Source organism: Leptodactylus fuscus, chromosome 3, assembly GCF_031893055.1.
Source record: "Leptodactylus fuscus isolate aLepFus1 chromosome 3, aLepFus1.hap2, whole genome shotgun sequence".
Taxonomy (NCBI): Eukaryota; Metazoa; Chordata; class Amphibia; order Anura; family Leptodactylidae; genus Leptodactylus; species Leptodactylus fuscus.
In genome coordinates, this window is record NC_134267.1 from 215,248,700 (window position 1) to 215,267,702 (window position 19,003).

At 42.7% G+C, this 19,003-nt stretch overlaps 1 protein-coding gene across 3 annotated transcripts in view; it reads right to left on the reverse strand.

Annotated features, from left to right (window-relative positions):
- The window catches only part of NBAS (NBAS subunit of NRZ tethering complex), a 498,058-nt gene that overhangs the window by 115,057 nt on the left and 363,998 nt on the right, over window positions 1–19,003 (reverse strand). For all 3 annotated transcript variants that reach the window (XM_075269168.1, XM_075269167.1, XM_075269169.1), the window contains 3 exons: window positions 18,411–18,626; window positions 18,095–18,297; window positions 8,766–8,855 (listed from right to left, as the gene is read on the reverse strand). In XM_075269168.1, the coding sequence (XP_075125269.1) occupies window positions 8,766–8,855; window positions 18,095–18,297; window positions 18,411–18,626 (509 nt within the window). The remainder of the gene's footprint in view (window positions 1–8,765; window positions 8,856–18,094; window positions 18,298–18,410; window positions 18,627–19,003) is intronic.

Genomic DNA, 19,003 nt, shown 5'->3' on the forward strand with positions numbered 1-19,003 from the left:
ACATCCCGATTCCTTCTCTTAGACCGCTTATTGGCCTCAGTGGTCACATGAGGTGAGGACTTCCTCCAGAAGAAGACCTCAGGAGCAGCAGGTGGAAGACACTGGAGTAACAGGGACAGGTGAGTATGTAGTTTTTTTTTTTCTTATATTCTGATCAAATCTGTAATAATAATAATAATATTTTTTTTTTATTTATATAGCGCCAACATAATCTGTATATCCTGGACAATCCCTTTATGGTTTAGAGACAGATTTTCTGAATTCTGGGAAAGTTTAGGAAATGTATCCATGTAATAGCCTGCTAATCTCTTTTTCTACTTTGGACATAATTATTATTGTTACAGTATCATAAAGGTATTACACCTTAATAATTGTCACTACCGCATATCTATGGCCGGTTTTAAAGTGAAAAGAAGTATCTCTAGTTCCATTAAGGTATGGCAGCTTCTAGACTGCGCCACCAGTGATCCACTTAAAAACCTCTTATGATATGTACCTCAGTGTAAAAACTCAAGTTCCTAATCTAAAATTAAAAATAAGTGTTCTATACGGGTGTATTAACTTCTCTCACAACCAATTCCACAGAATAGGAGGAGACTTGACTGTAGCCCTTTACTTCCTCCCTGCTGAGATAAAAGAACTAGAGAGACAGAATAAAATACAGTGAACAAAAATCTTTCTGCTGTATATAGGCTACAATATCAATACATATAATACTCCCCTGGCACTCCAATGCTCTCTGTATCCTCTGCTGTAGATGTTAGGTCAACACTTGAATGTTGCACCCAATCACTGGCACAGCGTTGCGTTCTATAGTTGCTAGCATCGCTAGCATGGCCTGTAATGGGTTGGACCAGTCAAGTGTTTGTAGAATAAAGCACTTCATTGTTGCTGCACTGCAAAGAGAGACGGGCAAGGGGCCAAGGGAGCATTGGTACCCCTCCCCATCAATGTCCCAAAATGAGAAAATTTTTGAAATTCAGGGGCCACACAGTGGCTCAGTGGTTAGCACTACAGCCTTGCAGCGCTGGGTCCTGGTGTTCAAAAAGGGCAAAAAAACCATCTGCAAGGAGTTTGTATGTTCTCCCCGTGTTTGCATGGGTTTCCATCCCATTTTCCAAAAAAAGACATACTGATAGGGAAAAATGTACATTGTGATCCCTATGTGGGGCTCACAATCTATATTAGAAAAAAAAAAAAATAGAAATTTTTGCAAAGTTTAGCTCGGGTAGGGGGTCTCCTTTTTTTCGATAATTTTTTTAGATAATTCTACATCTTGAATAGAGTCCAGCTGTGGTAAATTCAGTTTATTGGATGTGATTTGGAAAAATCCCATCGTCTATAAAAGTTCTCACAGGTGACAATGTAGGTCAGACCAAAAACCAAGCCATGAGGAGGGATGGACTGCCTGTAGAGCTCAGGATGGTGTGGAGGTAAAAAACTGGAGAAGGGTACAAAAACCTTTCAACTGCACTGAACATTTCTTAAATGGAAGAGGTTTGGGACAAACAGGATTCTACCTAGAACTTCACCGAACTAAGAAATCGGGGGAGAAGGGCCTTGGTAAGAGAGGTGACCAAGAAACCAATGGTCACTCTAGCTGAGCCTCAAAGATACTGTGTAAAGATTAGAGAAACTTCCATTGCTGAAACGTTCTTATCTGAGATGGCCAGAAAGAGGTCCCTCCTCAGTAGAAGACACATGAAAACTCAAGTGGAGAAGTCCCTGTCTTGTCTTATTTTTTTCATACACAGTTCATATATACTTGAAAAAGGGCATCATTGCCCGAAACGCGTTGTGTTTTTCTGAACTTAAATAAAGTGGTTTAATCGCATTGGGTGAAGCGCGGTCCCTTGATTATGGTCCTCCAACATTTCAAGTGGAGATTGAGGAAAAGTAAAGGAATCCCAGACTGGGAGAAACAAGATTCTCTCGTTTGAGGTAGCGAAGACTAAACGTTTTGGCCTTTGTTCTAAGAGGAGCAAACCTGGCACAGCTCATCGTCTGCTCGATACTTTCCCAACAGGGAAGCACAGTTGAAGGAGCATCATGCTTTGGGGGTGTTCTTCCATGGCAGGGAGAGGGAAACTGGTCATGGTTGAAAGAAAGCTTTACTGAGCAAACTAAAGAGATATTCTGGAGTGTTATGGAGCTCAGAATAAGCTGACCAACAAAACAATGATCTTAAACACATAGCCAATACAACACAGGAAGCTTAGGGGCTATTTTGTGAATGTCTTTGACAGGTCAAGCCAGAGCTCTAACTTGGACCCAATTTAACAACTCTGAGTAGACCAGGAAATAGCTGTCCACGGATGGTCCTTAAGACTAAGAAGTTTTGTAATTTTCACTGGAGGTCCACATTCATGAAATACATTTTTTAAGAGTCACCAGGATGTTGATCATGTACGACAACTTGTGTACCAGGCTCCCTTTAAAAAGTTTCGAGCAGTTTTCCACTTGTTAAAAACTGTTTACGACGGCAGGAATGTGAAACTTTTGAGAAATACTGGGTTTAGCTGAAGAGCTATACCGCTACCAGGGTTGTTATTCACAAGTGTCAAAGGCTTCTTAGGTAAAGGCCAAAATGATTTGTGCAGCACGAGAAGTGCCATTTCTCAAAGCCAACCCGGGAAGAATAGGTTGTCAACAAAAGTAAGGTAACTGCTCCGGACGCCTACAACTTCTCGGCTGCCGGATGAAATACAAGTCTGACATTAGTACGTCATGAAAATAAAACGGGACTTGACGATGGATGGGGATCGGGGAAATGAAACAGATTTCAAGCTCCAGTTACACGCTCGTGGGATTTGTGGACTATGGTTGTATTGTAAACATGTCTGTAGAGTCATTTCACATCTGATATATTATGCTGGGTGCACAGGTACAAGTCAGAAGAAATCCCTCTCCTGTAAGTACTTCTCCTATTCCATTGATGGCCTTTTGTGCTTTAAACCCACATGACAGGGACGCCACACAGTACATCATGAATCAAAGACCGTGAACGCTTGACAGGACAATGACGTCTTAAAAGCAAAAGAAGAAAAAAAAAAAAGTTTTCGATCTGCTAAGATTTTATTTTCCGGACACAAACAACTTGCATTGACATGGCCAAGGAAAATGTAAAGCTTTAGAATCATTCTGAATACATGTCCGATCACATAAGTATATACAAAATCGATAGATACGATAGATAGATAGATAGATAAGAAATTATATGTGATATAGAAAGATAAGAAATATAGCGATAGATAGATAGATAGATAGATAGATAGATAGATAGATAGATAGATAGGAAATTAAAATTGGATAGACACACTGATGGGCAGAAAGATACTGGATGATTGGATTGATAGACTGATAGGCAGACGGACATGTATATAGACAGATAGATAGCATTATTGAATTAAGGAATAAATAGATAGTTTTTGGATGAACAGAGACAGATGGATAGGTATTGCATGTATAGATACATAGTTATTGAATGTACAGTGAGATAGATCAATTGATAGTTACTGGATGATTGGATGGACACAAAGATAGACAGATCGATAAAAAGATAATTAATGAATCAATAATCATTGGCTGACTGTATGGATAAACAGATTGATATACTGAAAGATACATAGATAGATAGATAGATAGATAGATAGATAGATAGATAGATAGATAGATAGATAGATAGATAGATACCGTAGATAGATAGGCAGACATTGGATACAAGGATGGAAGGTGGATGTATAAATTGTATGAAATAGACATGAGACAGACAGTAGATATGTGATAGACAGATAGATAAGTATATAAATACTGTATGGTCAATAGTAGACATAGACATGATGTAGACATCCAGATTGAACACAGTAGATCAGAGAGAATATTCACAGACAGTACAGGCCCATATTATTTGAATTTGCCCCTTAACTTCTCTTTGGCAGGGCATCAAATTGGGCTTCTCTCTTATTGCCAGACCTATATCATTCCATGCCAACGTCTGTGTCTCCTTTAATGAGAAGTTTCCCGGACGCCCCACAGACCGAGCCCAGATAACGCTCATTACGACGCTCCTCAGATTTTTTGGCTTTATCGATCGAGCCGGCAGGTTCCCGCTCAATGCCGTTCCCCTTCGTATTAAAACTAATGCAAATAAAATTACAGCTTGTGAAGCGTCCAGAGGTAATATATACCTACCCAGAGCCACAACACCTAGCAAACACTGGCGGCTTATTACAGAAAAATCACCCAAGGATCAAGAGGCAGATTAACCTGTCAGGAAGCCGGAACGTGCCCCGCTGATGTCGGCCATTCCATTAAAGTTCACATTGCCGGGGGCCCACGCTTTCTAATGTTACAACGTCTGGATGAAGAGAAATTGTATTATTCAGATCAGACGGAGGGTAATTTGCCAGTGTTTTGGGTAAGCCGGGCTACAAATTGTTCACTTCTGTGGTGCATAATTGATATCCTCCAACAATGACATCAATTCTGCACCAAAGGGTCTCTTACGTGGGAATTCTGTATCCGTCGCCTGATAAATATGTAAAAGATCCAGATAAAAATGTCACATTATCATTTCAAGATGTTAGCGGAAAGCCGCTGTTCATTGGGACTAATCAAATCTCATTCTAAGCAGAAGTGGCCGAGGTGTCGGGGGAGATTAAATCAGGAGAAAAGATCGTGTTCGCCGAGGACAAACATTTCTTTCCAAACAGAAAGGCGATCTCTAATTGTATATTCACTTACGGAGTAAAGTGCGCTAATCTGTGTTGTGAACGGCGGAGGACGACGTGGCGGCATGCAATATTGACGAGGCCTGGATCATAAACATGCTCAAATATTAAAATATCCATTTACACATAGGATGAGGAACGCGGCAGCGAGATGTAATTACGGGAATCGTCTCTAAAGCCTGCGGAGATTCGGATGATAGGCTGGGCTGAGTCACGGCTCTGCATTAAAAGGACCACCTGCAGGCTTTGTGATCTATAGTCAATCATATGCAGGGGTGGGCTACATCCCCCCCGTTCCTTCATAATAGGCAGTGTGTCATGAAATTCTAGCCCATTATATTGACTTTGCGTCATCATGGAGTTGCTGTAATTTGGCTCCTGGTTTGATGGAAATTGTGCTTCTTAAAGGGGTTGTAAGTTTACTCCGCAACTTACATATGTCTGACTGGTGAGTGTTGGACCCGATAATTACGAGAACAGAAGTCTCATGCAACGGTCTTTGAACGGAGCGTGGCGATTGGTAAAGACTCTGAAGATGAACCACCATAATATCCATTGGTCACGTGGCCATGCTGTAGCTCGGCCCCATTCATTTGCAAGGGACTGCCAAGCACGGCCACTAGTGGATTGGATGGAGCAGTGGTCACATAGACTCTAATCAATCTGCTAACCAATGTCTCTCCATCCAAACTTCAAGATCCTTCCAGAATTGACCCATTACTCCTTCTACATTGATCTCCATCCTTAGGTTGTCTGTATAAGATCAGTGGGGGTCTGACCCAAAAACTCCTACAGATCAGCTGATTGAAGAGGCTGCAGCATTTGCACAAGCACACAACCATACACCATGTAGTGGCTGTGCTTGGTATTGCAGCTCAGTCTCACGCAAATGAATGGAGCCGAGGTGCAGCACGGCCATGTGACCAATACATGCGATGTCAAACATCTGATTGGCGGAGATTCCAGGTGACAGTCTTTACCATTCTAATATTCTTGGTCTATCCTAAGGATAGGACATAAATATCATAATTCTGGTTAACTCCTTCTAGGTGTCTCATGCCATGAGGAAGGGACATTTTCTGTCCTGAAACGCGTAGCCTACTTATGTGTTTTCCCTATTGTCTACTCCTTGTTACTATGTAACATTTTACTTGCACCCAAAATAAAAGCTATGTTTTATTGAAGATTTTTCTTGCCTGGTTGAAGCTGGATTTTTTTACCTAATTTTTGTACTGTTACTCTTCAACTGGTCAAGTCCTTCCAGTATCCGAGCCTCCCAGGACAAGATATGATGTGGTGAGCTGGACTTTTGCTTTTTGTTTCGTATATCTATCTGCAGGGCTGGGCTGATATTATGGGTTCTGGTGATAATAGGCTATATATCTGCAGAAATGGTTTAATAAACTGGGATTTGGTGATCCTAACCTACAGTGTAAGCCAAAAGTATTGGCACCCCTGCAATTCTGTCAGATAATACTCAGTTTCTTCCAGAAAATGATTGCAAGCACAAACTCTTTGGTAATATATTCATTTATTTTGCTTGCAATGAAAAAACACAAAAGAGAATGAAAAAAAAAGTCAAATCATTGATCATTTTACACAAACCTCCAAAAATTGGCCGGACAAAAGTATTGTCACCCTCAGCCTAATACTTGGTAGCACAACCTTTAGACACAATAACTGCGCACAACCGCTTCCGGTAACCAGCAATGAGTTTCTTACAAGGCTCTGCTGGAATTTTAGACCATTCTTCTTTGGCAAACTGCTCCAGGTCCCCCCTGAGATGTGAAGGGGGCCTTCTCCAAACTGCCATCAAGAGATCTCTCCCCCACAGGTGTTCTATGGGATTCAGGACTGGACTCATTGCTGCCACTTTACAAGTCTCCAGGGCTTTCTCTCACCACCATTTTCTAGTGCTGACCTGAAGTGTGTTTTGGGTCATTGTCCTGCTGGAAGACCCATGACCTCTGAGGGAGACCCAGCTTTCTCACACTGGGCCCTACATTATGCTGCAAAATTTGTAGGTAGTCTTCAGATTTCATAATGCCATGCACACGGTCAAGCAGTCCAGTGCCAGAGGCAGCAAAGCAACCCCAAAACATCAGGGAACCTCCGCCATGTTTGACTGTAGGGACCGTGTTCTTTTCTTTGAAGGCCTCTTTTTATTCCTGTAAACTCTATGTTAAGGCCTTTTCCTACTTTTGTCTCAACTGACAAGAGAACATTCTTTCAAAACATTTTTGGCTTTCTCAGGTAAGTTTTGGCAAACACCAGCCTGGCTTTTTTATGTCTCTGGGTAAGAAGTGGGGTCTTCCTGGGTCTCCTACCATACAGTCCCTTCTCATTCAGACGCTGACGGATAGTACGGGGTGACACTGTTGTACCCTCGGACTGCAGGGCAGCTTGAACTTGTTTGGATGTTAGTCGAGGTTCTTTATCCACCATCCGCACAATCTTGCGTTGAAATCTCTCATCAATTTTTCTTTTCTGTCCACATCTAGGGAGGTTAGCCACAGTGCCATGGGCTTTAAACTTCTTGATGACACTGCGCACGGTAGACACAGGAACATTCAGGTCTTTGGAGATGGACTTGTAGCCTTGAGATTGCTCATGCTTCCTCACAATTTTGCTTCTCAAGTCCTCAGACAGTTCTTTGGTCTTCTTTCTTTTCTCCATGCTCAATGTGGTACACACAAGGACACAGGACAGAGGTTGAGTCAACTTTAATCCATTTCAACTGGCTGGAAGTGTGATTTAGTTATTGCCACCACCTGTTAGGTGCCTCAGGTAAGTAACAGGTGCTGTTAATTACACAAATTAGAGAAGCATCACATGATTTTTCAAACAGTGCAAATACTTTTGTCCACCCCCTTTTTATGTTTGCTGTGGAATTATATCCAATTTGGCTTTTTGACAATTCTTTTTGTGGTTCTTGTGACTCCCTTTAAAACACAACATAATCATCAAGTGCTGTAGGACGCCATAACCTGACATTAGGGTATAGTTTTTGTAAGGTCGGCGGTAGGTATAGTTTCCGCTTCCAATTCATTCCTACCACTTTCACAGTCACACTTTCCACCTGTATGTATGGTTTCGGATCCATGAAGAGTGTCGATGAGTGTAATAACTCCTCCTTAGCACTTTTGCACTGCCACCCGTCAGGGTAGGGAATGTGTTCATGTGTTGAATTGCTGTGTTTAGTGCTATTAAGAGCTCTATATAAACTAGGGTGACCTTTTTTAGATTTTACCTGTGTCGGCTTTTTCCATTACAAAGCGACTTGCCGGGTTATCTGCCTGGCGCTGTGGCGGTTAATCACTGCCTTCTTCTGAATATGGATTATTCTAACATTTCCATGTCATTAGCGCTAATTGGAGACATGTTTACTCCTGTCAAGCTACAAGGGCTGTGGATAAAGCAAAACACATTAAGTGCCCGGGCAGAGAGCACAATATGGAAATGCACAAGTCTCTTACATTTCAATAGGCATTTCACACTCCTAGGTTTATTTTGTCGGAATCCCAGCTCAATTCACATAGATCTGTTTTTCTGAGATGTGTCAGACATGTCATAGCCGTAGGAGATGTGAGCGAGGTGGGAAGAATTCGCATTGCAGATCTTTCTAATAATAAGGTAAGAAAAAAAATTCTTCAGACGGAAAACCAGTCAGGGTGCCAAAGATAATGGTGGAGACATCCAGGGTCAGACGAGGTTACATAGGCTAGATGTGGAAGGAAAACGTTGTTGTCCTTGGAGGTCTCTACTTTAAAAGGAACGTGATGCCAGAAAGTGAAAAACATATTTATACAAATTTGATATAAATTTTTAAAATTCTCCATGTCACTAAGTTTCTCTCTGGCCACTAAGCCTAGTTATACACTGACAGTTGCCAATTCTTTAGATGGTTTTCTTCTTTGTACAAGTCACCTCATTTGCATAACAGAAAACATAAGCGGAATTATAATAGAAGATAACGCCAATATGGGATAACTCCAATAACCATCATCATCATTTTTTTAAAGGTCCAGTACTCACCCCCTCTCCGAGCTCAGATGCACCTCTCTCACAATAGCCTCCAAAACTTTTAATGGATCTTTAATGGTGCCAGAATCTGAATCATTGCCACTGAAAAAGAGTGAAGGACATGTCACATGTCAAGAAAAATGTCATATTAAATAGTGAATATTTATATGCATATAGTAAATTAAAACTTAAATGTAAAGAAACCCCCAGAGAAGACTTTGTCCCATTACTGCGCCCTCATCTGATTGTCTTTCACACTCTATTACATATTTTGCACTCATGTCCTTGCAGTGCACCCCCCTGTCTGCTCCTGACCCAACAACCTCTTGATTTTCCAATTTCTCTCACTTTGTACTCTATTTCCAATTCTATAACTCCTTAGCACATCACGGACAGCTACAGACAGCACCATCTTTGCCTGCTGGGAGACAGTGTTATCCTTCTTTTCAGTGTCTAACTGGGGTAAAATTCATTCTGGGGGTCCAGTATACAGTTACATACATGCAAATATTACCTGACAATTGATCACAAATTCCTAAAATGTTACCAACATAATTTTTCTTTTCAGTAGTAACTTGCTGTCTAGCCCTTGCCTCTGACTGTCTCTGACCTGGGGCCCTGTCAGTCTTCTGCTGTCTGGCTCTTGTCTTGAACTAGGGCCCTCTTAGCTCTCTGAGCTGGGGATAAGAACACTGACAGCAGATCTCAAGCAGCAAGATGATTGGGGCCCCACAGTGTGATTGAGAAGATGGGGCCCAGGAAGGAAGAATACTGGTTGGCCTGACCCTGCACCTAGATGTCATCGCAATGTGCCTACAGGATATAAAAAATAAACTGGATAGTCCCTTAAATAATCTATTTAGGGCGGGTTCACACCTGCACCCAGTCTCAGCTTTGTAGGTTTCCGTCTTCTGCCCGAGAAACTGCACAGGAGACAGAAACCCGGCAGTCATTATCTGCCTATGAGCGTCTTGTGCCTCTCCGCGGCGAAACCGGGTTTTTTAACCAGACACAAAGTCCTGCATGTCCGACTTTGTGTCTGGTACTACAAGTTACGGGAACTAAATTTTTGAAATTGGTTGCTGATCCAGGGATTTAGTCTAATTGCCATATTATATCATTTCCCTCAGAAGGGACAACTGGTATCAGCCCTGAAGGTTTTTTTTGCCTTCCTCTGAATGAACTTGATAGTTTGATAGGTGGAACACAATGGACCTGTGCCTTATATACAATGTTATGGGGAATCTCTCATTAATAAATCCCATAGTCTCTCCAATGTAAGAGAGAGTCCTTTTAGTACAAGGAGATGTCATATATACCGTATATACTAGCTAAGTGTAAACTCTGCGACCTGAACAGGGCGCTAGTATTTGCTAAAATCACATGGAAATGGTAGTTTTTGAACCTTCTTTTTCCTAAAAAGACCCAATGATGTGTTTATAGCTGTAGGATGGATGGAAATCCATTGTGACATCTGCCTGTAACAGACTGATCACGTGTCACATCTAAGTGTAGCCCTAAATGTGATATGTTCCCCTCCAGAGTGCCGCCATATAAATGCACCGCTAATGACCCGATAACATCATTGTCTTCTCCACATCGATGATTCCACATATAACTATACTATAAGACTTTCATTAGGGTTAGCAGACGTTATATAACTTGCAGTATATATAGGTCTCTGCTTAATGATATTACTAAAGATGAATATACACTGCAGCCAATATTCACCAGGGGGTCATAGATCCCTCATAAGAAAACGGGAAAAATACGACATACCTTATTTTCAAAGAGCCCATTAAAATGGGCCACTAAGTTAAAATACCTCCCAAAGGTATAATAGGATCTAATGGGGAAGGGGGCACAATGTGTTAAAAAAAAAAAAAATAAAAAATCTCCACTACCGTGCCCCCATCAAAGTTTTTAGACCCGCCCCTGGTGGCAAAACCGTATGTGTCACCTCCATAATAATTACCATATCAGTGAGGGAAATCTATTTACTTAGTCAGCCCTGCCCAACGCAACATGGCAGAGCCGACTGAGCATGTGCAGGAATTGGATCCCGAACAGAGACTTGGTGGATGATGACATGGCGGAGAGGCGGCGCCAGATCTTCAGTAGAGCGTCTTCTTTGAGCTCAGTGGGAGCCCCTTGTGCTTTATGAAGACACTTTTATATAAAGAAGAAAAACAAAAATTCTCAGAAAAGGCGGTGCAAAGAAGAAACAAAGAGGTAGGAAAAGAATAGCTGTTGTCAAGACTATTCCAACGTGGTGTTTGTGGAAAATGGGATTCTACTAACAGCACCACGTCGGAATAGTCTTTAGAAAGGATATTTTTTGCCTACCTTTGTTTTCTGCTCTGCGCCGCCGTTTTGGAGAATTTTAGTTTTTTCCACTTCATTCATATGAGTCTAAAGAAAGCAAAGGAGCATCCCCTGTTCTCAAAGACGCTCTTCCGAAGACATAGCGCCGCCTCTCTCTTCTTGTGCTGCTGCCTCTCCTCAGCGTCAGTACCCGCCATGTCTCTGATTGGGATTCAATCCTGTGCATGCTGAGTTGGCTTTGCCATTTTGCATAGGACAGAGCCGGCTGTTCATGTCCAGTCGGCCATTGTCATGTGGTCTCTTAGACGAAGACTTATTTGCATAAAGAAGAAAACTGAAAATTCTCCAAAACGGCGGTGCGGAGCAGAAAAATAAAGGAGGGAGAAGAATCGCCTTTGTAAAGGCTATTCCATTATGCTGTTAGTGAAAATGGGTTTCCCAATGATAGAATCCCTTTAACATCTGAATAACTATATCTGATGATTCGGTTAATAAAACAGACTCATCAGACTTCTTAAAGGCAAATCACTAAATGAATTGTCCAGCCCGAATATAGACACCCGATTAAATAGAAAACAGTGCTTGGGAATGTTCATATATGACATGTTACTAATGGTGAGGGGCCAATCTATGTGGGCCGGTATCTAACATGGTGGCCATCTTAAAAGCCGACATCATGAAACCAAGCTGGTTTTCTGAAATGGGAAATTGTGCATGTGACATATGTATTTAACCCTAGCAACAACATATCACACACCAGATGCCGTTCCCAACCACTGTTTTGCATTTATTCCGGTGTCTTTATAGCTTTGGACTACATTGTATATAAGTTTATAGGGAGTCTACCACTTCTCCAGGGATACTCATTGGTCAACATATATAACCTATATAAACATCATACCTAGGTTATGTATGTCGCTATAATAGATCTTGAGGGAACAAAACCCCTAAAGTCCTATGTAAATGAGGGAAATGGTGCACTGGGGGTGGTCCTTCAGTCCTGGGGGCACTGCTCTGGCTGCTCAATTAGCATGGGTGATGTCATAGCAGTGGGAGTATCACCTCTCACTGTACGGGGTGGCCAGGCAGGAGATGGTAGGGGTCTGAGTGGGTAGGTAGGTGATGGGTTCCCTTTAATAAGACTTTTAATGCGTTAAAGGGGCTCTATCAGCAAAATCATGCTGATAGAGCCCCACATATGCGTGAATAGCCTTTAAAAAGGCTATTCAGGCACCGTAAATGTTATATTAAACTACCCCCCCCCCGGTTTAAAATAAAACCCTAAAAAAGAATATGATCTACTTACGCATCGTGCACGATGGGCGGGCACGCAGGGTGTGTCTTCTTCTTCATCCAAGCCTCTTCTTCCTCTGATGTCCTCGGGTCCCGTCCTCCTCCGGCGCTCGCGATCTGACACTAATAAAAAAAATGGCCTGGGCGCCTGCGCAGTAGCCGTAGTAGAAGCCGCATGCTACTGCGCATGCGCCCAGGCCATTTTTTTTTATATCAGTGTCAGTTCGCGAGCGCTGGAGGAGGACGGGACCGGAGGACATCGGAGGAAGAAGAGGCGTGGATGAAGATGAAGACACACCCTGAATGCCCGCCCAGCGTGCACGATGCGTAAGTAGATCATATTCTTTTTTAGGGTTTTATTTTAAACCGGGGGGGGGGGGGGTAGTTTAATATAACATTTACGGTGCCTGAATAGCCTTTTTAAAGGCTATTCATACATATGTGGGGCTCCAGCAGCATGATTTTGCTGCTAGAGTCCCTTTAAATAAACAATTGCTAACCACTTTATATTGACTTTATTCCATTACTTTCAATGGCTTTTGTTACAAGTTATCAGATTGAAGTTGAAGATGGCTATACGTGTGCTTTACACTCCATCATTTCCATGGTTGTGCGGCCACATCCGTCCTATAACAATCATGGCTTCGCTGTATGGTCGGCACATTGTGTGTTATTATAATCCTCTGGCTTTATAAAGATATATCTATAGAGAGAAAATGTATCTCAATGTGTTGCCTCTCGGCAAGGCCAGACAATCCATGACTGCGGCATCGGCGGCGGTGAGTGACACACACTGAAGTGTTTGTGGTAATGGCTGTCATCAATATTCTGAAGTGAAAATTTCCTCGTACTATATATTTCTGCTGTGGAAATCAGCCCGGGGAATGTTAGAAAACAGAGAATGTTTCGAGGGCTAATTTCCATGTGAAAGAGTGATGAATAATTTAGCTACAATGTAACAGCTTCCAATGCATAATGAACGGGGAATCTGGATCACACATTTCGTGTGTGTGTACGGCGGAGGAACGTCTTAAAGGGTACCCATTGTCTATAGACACAGGGGGTGCCACACTGGGGGGTGAACCTTATTACCGCCTATTAGTCTTGACAACATTAGCATCTGGTGACTTGACAGTGTTTTGGAGGGTTATGCTTTTCTTTCGTTCTTCCATAAAAAAAAAAAAAAAAAAAAAAAAAAACAAAAACTAGATAAACTGTTGCAAAAAAAAAAAAAAAGGCCGACTAATTGGGCACATTAGGATCAGGGAAATGGTGCAGTCAACGGCTGACAATGTCACACACAAATTAAGCATGTCTGAAAAGATCCTAATCCAACATCGGAGCAAATTTCAGCAGCCTGTCAGGTGTCAGCTGTCCGCTTAATATTTTAACAGAATTACGGGCTGAAATTGTCGCCGTGGCCATTTTGTATATAGCCCCTTGAGAACACAGTGATTTTCAGGTTTCATTTTTTACTCTCCAGCTTCCAATTTTTATTTTTCTTAAATTTTCAGTAATGAGGGCTTATTTTTTTGTGGACCAATTTATCCTTTTTTTTTTTTTTTTTTTTTTTTTTTTTAATTTTCAGTAATTTGAGGGCTTATTTTTTGTAGACCATTTTATACTTCCCAATGGTACATATAATATTCCATATGAGGTTGTCTCCATTCAGGGACACTTCTGCCCAGTGTCTGTTGTGTAAAACCACATAGACACTTAGCTCTTGAGCAGGCACCATATTTAAAATCCCAACATCTTCAACACAAGCATGTCACATGTCCTTAAGGGGTTAAAAGGAACCTATCCCACTGTCTGGGCATGAACCTCATGGGGTTTTTTTGCCTTCCCCTGGATCAACACTGTAGGGGACTGTAGGGTCATAGGTTGGACTTGAAGGACCGATGTCTTCATCCAACCTCATCTACTATGTAACTATGTAATAGCATGGGGCAGAGCAAGAAGACAGAAACAGAGTGATGCGCTAACAAAAGTCACCAATGACCTTCTAACCGCCAAAGCCAAGCGCCATTATTCTGTCCTCCGCCTCCTTGACCTCTCCTCTGCCTTTGACACAGTTGACCACTCACTCCTGTTAGAAATTCTCTCATCCTTTAGCATCTCAGACCTGGCCCTTTCCTGGATCTCCTCATACCTCACCGACCGCACATTCAGCGTCTCCTACTCGCACACCACCTCCTCACCACGCCCTCTCTCTGTAGGTGTCCCCCAAGGCTCCGTCCTAGGACCCCTCCTGTTCTCCATCTACACCCTTGGCCTGGGCCAACTCATAGAATCTCATGGTTTTCAATACCATTGCTATGCTGATGACATCCAAATATACATCTCTGGACCAGACATTACCTCCCTGCTGGCCAGAGTTCCAGATTGCTTAGCAGTCGTAGCCTCCTTCCTCTCCTCCCGCTTTTTCAACTGAACATGGAGAAAACGGAGTTCATCATTTTCACCCCACCCCCTATGGCCCCTCCACCTGACCTATCTATCAAAATTAACAGAACTCCACTTACCCCTGTCCCACAGGCCCCATGCCTTGGGGTAACCCTGGACTCTGACCTATCCTTCAAGTCACACGTTCAAACCCTCAACACCTCCTGCCGCCTCCAGCTCAAGAACATCCATCGAATCCGCTCCTTCCTCTCCCCTCAAACTACTAAGATGCTCATCTAGGCCCTCATAATCTCCCGCTTAGATTACTGCAACACCCTTCTCCATGGACTCCCAACAAACACCCTCGCCCCCTCCAGTCCACCCTAAATTGTGCTGCTCGTTTAATTCACCTCACCCCCCAATCTTCATCGGCTGCTCCCCTCTGCCAGTCCCTCCACTGGATACCTATAGCCCAGCGAATTGAGTTCAAGCTACTAACGTTAACATACAAAGCCATCCACAACCTGTCCCCTCCATATATCTCTGAACTAATCTCCCGCTACCTGCCCACACGTAACCTCAGATCCTCCAATGACCTCCTACTCCGCTCTGCTCTCATCCGCTCCTCACACAACCGTCTACAAGATTTCTCCTGTGCATCCCCCATACTCTGGAACTACTTACCAAGACACATAAGACTGACCCCCACAATCACAGGCTTTAAGAAGGCCCTGAAGACTCACCTATTCAGGAAGGCCTACAACCTCCAATAACACTATCACCGCACTGCCATCTGTACAGTCTCCCCCTCTCCTTCTGTCTCTACCCCCCTTCCCTCATAGATTGTAAGCCCTCGCGGGCAGGGCCCTCTACCCCACTGTGCCAGTCGGTCATTGTTTGTATTATATCTACCTGTATATTTTTTCTATTGTATGTAAACCCCCAATAAGCAATAATAATGCGTAGTTTTGAGGATTCAGTATAACATTTAGGTTTCTGCTCAAAACAAGTCACTGTATGTTCCTGCAACCACTTCTGAACTACTTCAATGGTGGTCACTCAAAGAGGAAGTCTGGTGCGCTTTTTCTTATCTCTGTGACTCCATTGTGTTCGGGTCAATAGGAATCCTGCCACCACCCACTGGGGCACATTCACTAAATCTATACAACATTACCATGGCATACAAAAGTTGTAAACCACCCAAGTGCCTATGCCATCCATGACACTTTCCAAAAAGGGTGTGTGGCCCACTGACCCCAGCAGAGCCATCAGTATTTATGCCAATAGATTTCAGTTTGGGCCATGATCCATCAGAGGACGTTCATAAATCAGGTTACTCCTGCGACGGTGAAGGGATTGTAAAGACCAGCGTACAATACCCTAGTCTTTAGGAATCCTCCCCACTTTGTCAGGTGGGAAAACTTTAAAAAGACACAAAAAAATGCTTAACCAGGCGAGAGCCATTCCATCCAACCCCCCAATACACGTGTATTTGGGTTGGCCAAGCCTATACGTAATTTTAGTGAGGAGAAATTTTTAGAAACATACACATTAGTGACTTGACCAGGATTAATCTTATATGGGCCTTGTTCCATGACGAACAGTAAGCCTCAAATAATCTCTGCCCCTATTAATGACGACATACACATTTGATGATCTCAGACTGCAATACACATCTGACTGGTCAGGAAGAAGTTAATAAAAATCAATACGGTTATAAAACTGTGCAGACTCATTTGTTGCGGGGCCCTATTGGGACTCTGCTTATTTATGGTAATTAGAGCTCATATTAATTTATTTGGAGTGGCAGCGCCGTGATGTTATTCTCCGTACTTGAGCTCCTAAAGCAATTTTTGGGCCATGTTTGAGATTCGCATTATATGCATGGGCGGCCGGGGTATTTATGCGCTGTGTACCCAGATGATTCTTTATTTTCCATCGACAACAATTATCTATCTCTTAAACCCTTCCGTGCTGGAGAGGCCTAAAGGTGATTAATCATTTCCCCTCCGGCGCTGAAGGGGCTAATTACTTCAGTCTCTTCATATTGTGGAGATCCATTTGGAGGCCTGGATTGTAATAGACTCCGCTGTCCTGGAAAGCCCTCAAAGCAAACATGCTGTGCTAAAAGGCTGCACAAAGTGGAAGGAGTAGCCAGAAACACAAAAACTTTGTTGACAGCGCGGAAAATCTCTATACAAGGTTAGCTTTAGTTATAAAATATTTAAAGGAACTTACCAGAATTTTGTCCCCTGTGATATAACCTTAAAGGGGTTGTGCCATTATGGAGACTTATCCTCTATTCACAGGACAAGGGACAAATGATCACTGGGGGCCTCACCTCTGGGACCCCTAGTGATCAGGAAGACAGGGGACTGGAAATCTCCTTAAAGCCTCATTGTAAATGGAGCGTCAATGCTTTTGGGTAACCAGTGCGCCATTCACTTACCAGCAGCCCCATAGTAAGGAATGGAGCACTAAAGGAGTTGTCCACTTTGGACAATATCTTCTCCAGATGAGGCTGTCGATAAAATGATTGGTGGGGGTTCCATATCAGTCTAAAGGCTAGTTCACACTGCGGAAACCTTTTCTGCCGTGTGATTTCTCTGTGTGGATAGCCACAATGGGATGCTGATGCAGTGCATTGGCATCACGTCGCAGCATCCCGCTCCTGATTAGGCCTGAATGAATGGGCTAATCGAGAGTGAGTCTCACGCCGCAGATGCCGTGGCTGAGTCAGCCGTGGAATCCGCGGGAAGATAGGGCATGTCACTTCTTTTTCCTGCTAGCTGAAAAAAATCGCTAGCGGGGAAAAAAAAAAAAAAAAAAAAAAGAGAGCGGCTCCCATTGAAAAGAATTGGGGTCTTTTTTGCAGGCGGATTTTATGTCAAAATCCACCTGCAAAAAAACTCTGTGTAAACATACCCTAAGAGGTTGAGCTGTAGCATTGCCATGTGACCAGTGGATAGAATCAGCCATGTTTTCTTACATCGGATAACCCATATAAGGAACATGGCGGAAAGTCTTGATTTTCCCTCCCGGAAAAATGAAGAGGCCAGAGCCAAACTATTGAAGAACAAAAACTTTTCGACTTTACATTAGGTGCTATGTTGTAAAACACACAGGTCCATTTTTTGACCTGATCCAATGGCACCGTGGAGATATCGGATTGTGGAAGGGAACAAAGTATGGGGTAGGAAGGAGAGGCACGTACATGGGAGATCAATGAGACTCGAAGGGGTTACCAGTTCCTTTTTAGCTGTTTACATTCAAAAATAAAAAATATGTAAATTTCTAGAAATTAATTTACATGAGAACAGAATCGGTGATGTCACTACCTGAGTCTAGCGATGATTCTCTCAGTAGAGATCTGTACAACATCCTTTGCACTGACGTCTATATCGCCAACGGCTACTTCCAATAACTTCTGTATAGTGTTTAGAGACTGTCCATCTAGACACATTGTGACTGCCAGATTCCTCAGCTTCTCCTTCTCCGATCTCGATAGATCATACATATGTGAATACTTGTGTGTGTGATTCTAGAAATAAATTAAGGGGTGACATTTCAGGATCTAGAGATGCTTTGATGAAGAAAAGTAAAAATCAGAAATGGGATTGGGAGATAAGCCAACTGTTTCTAGAAGAGTCTTACCTGGTCCAAACTTCTCAAGTGGTCAACAAAGGCATGGCAAAGAGTTTCCAAGTGAGCAAGGGACTGTTGTAAGTGGCCTAACACCACGTCATATGTACCAGAGGAGGGCGATCCCTCGGAGACTTCACCAGATGTTTTCTTCTTCTGCTTTTCAATGAACTGTTTCACTGTTGAGATAGTCTTCTTGGTCATTTCCCTCCTGGCATCAACGGTCAACTAAAATGTAGAAAAAACATTCGGCAAATGGTATTAGTGGTTGTTATACTGCAACTAACATCCTTGTGTGGACATCTGACATCTACAGTCAGACATTAGTTGAAGTTAGACCCAAAGCCTGAGGCTGTACTACCGAGACCTTCTGACATGTTTCCTTTTGGAGCGCTGTGATGGAGACCTTGGGACAGATTTATTTAGTTTTTTTTGGCATACAAAGCTGATAAAGTAGAAATTTTTTTGGAACTGTCAACATTCTTAAAAAAGCATTGTGATGAGGGCGCGCAGGGGACGGAGCCAATGGCCAGATTTATCATCATTTTTGCAACAAAATATGGTGTAAATGATGATGGAAATCTATGCCAGATATGAGCTAGTGT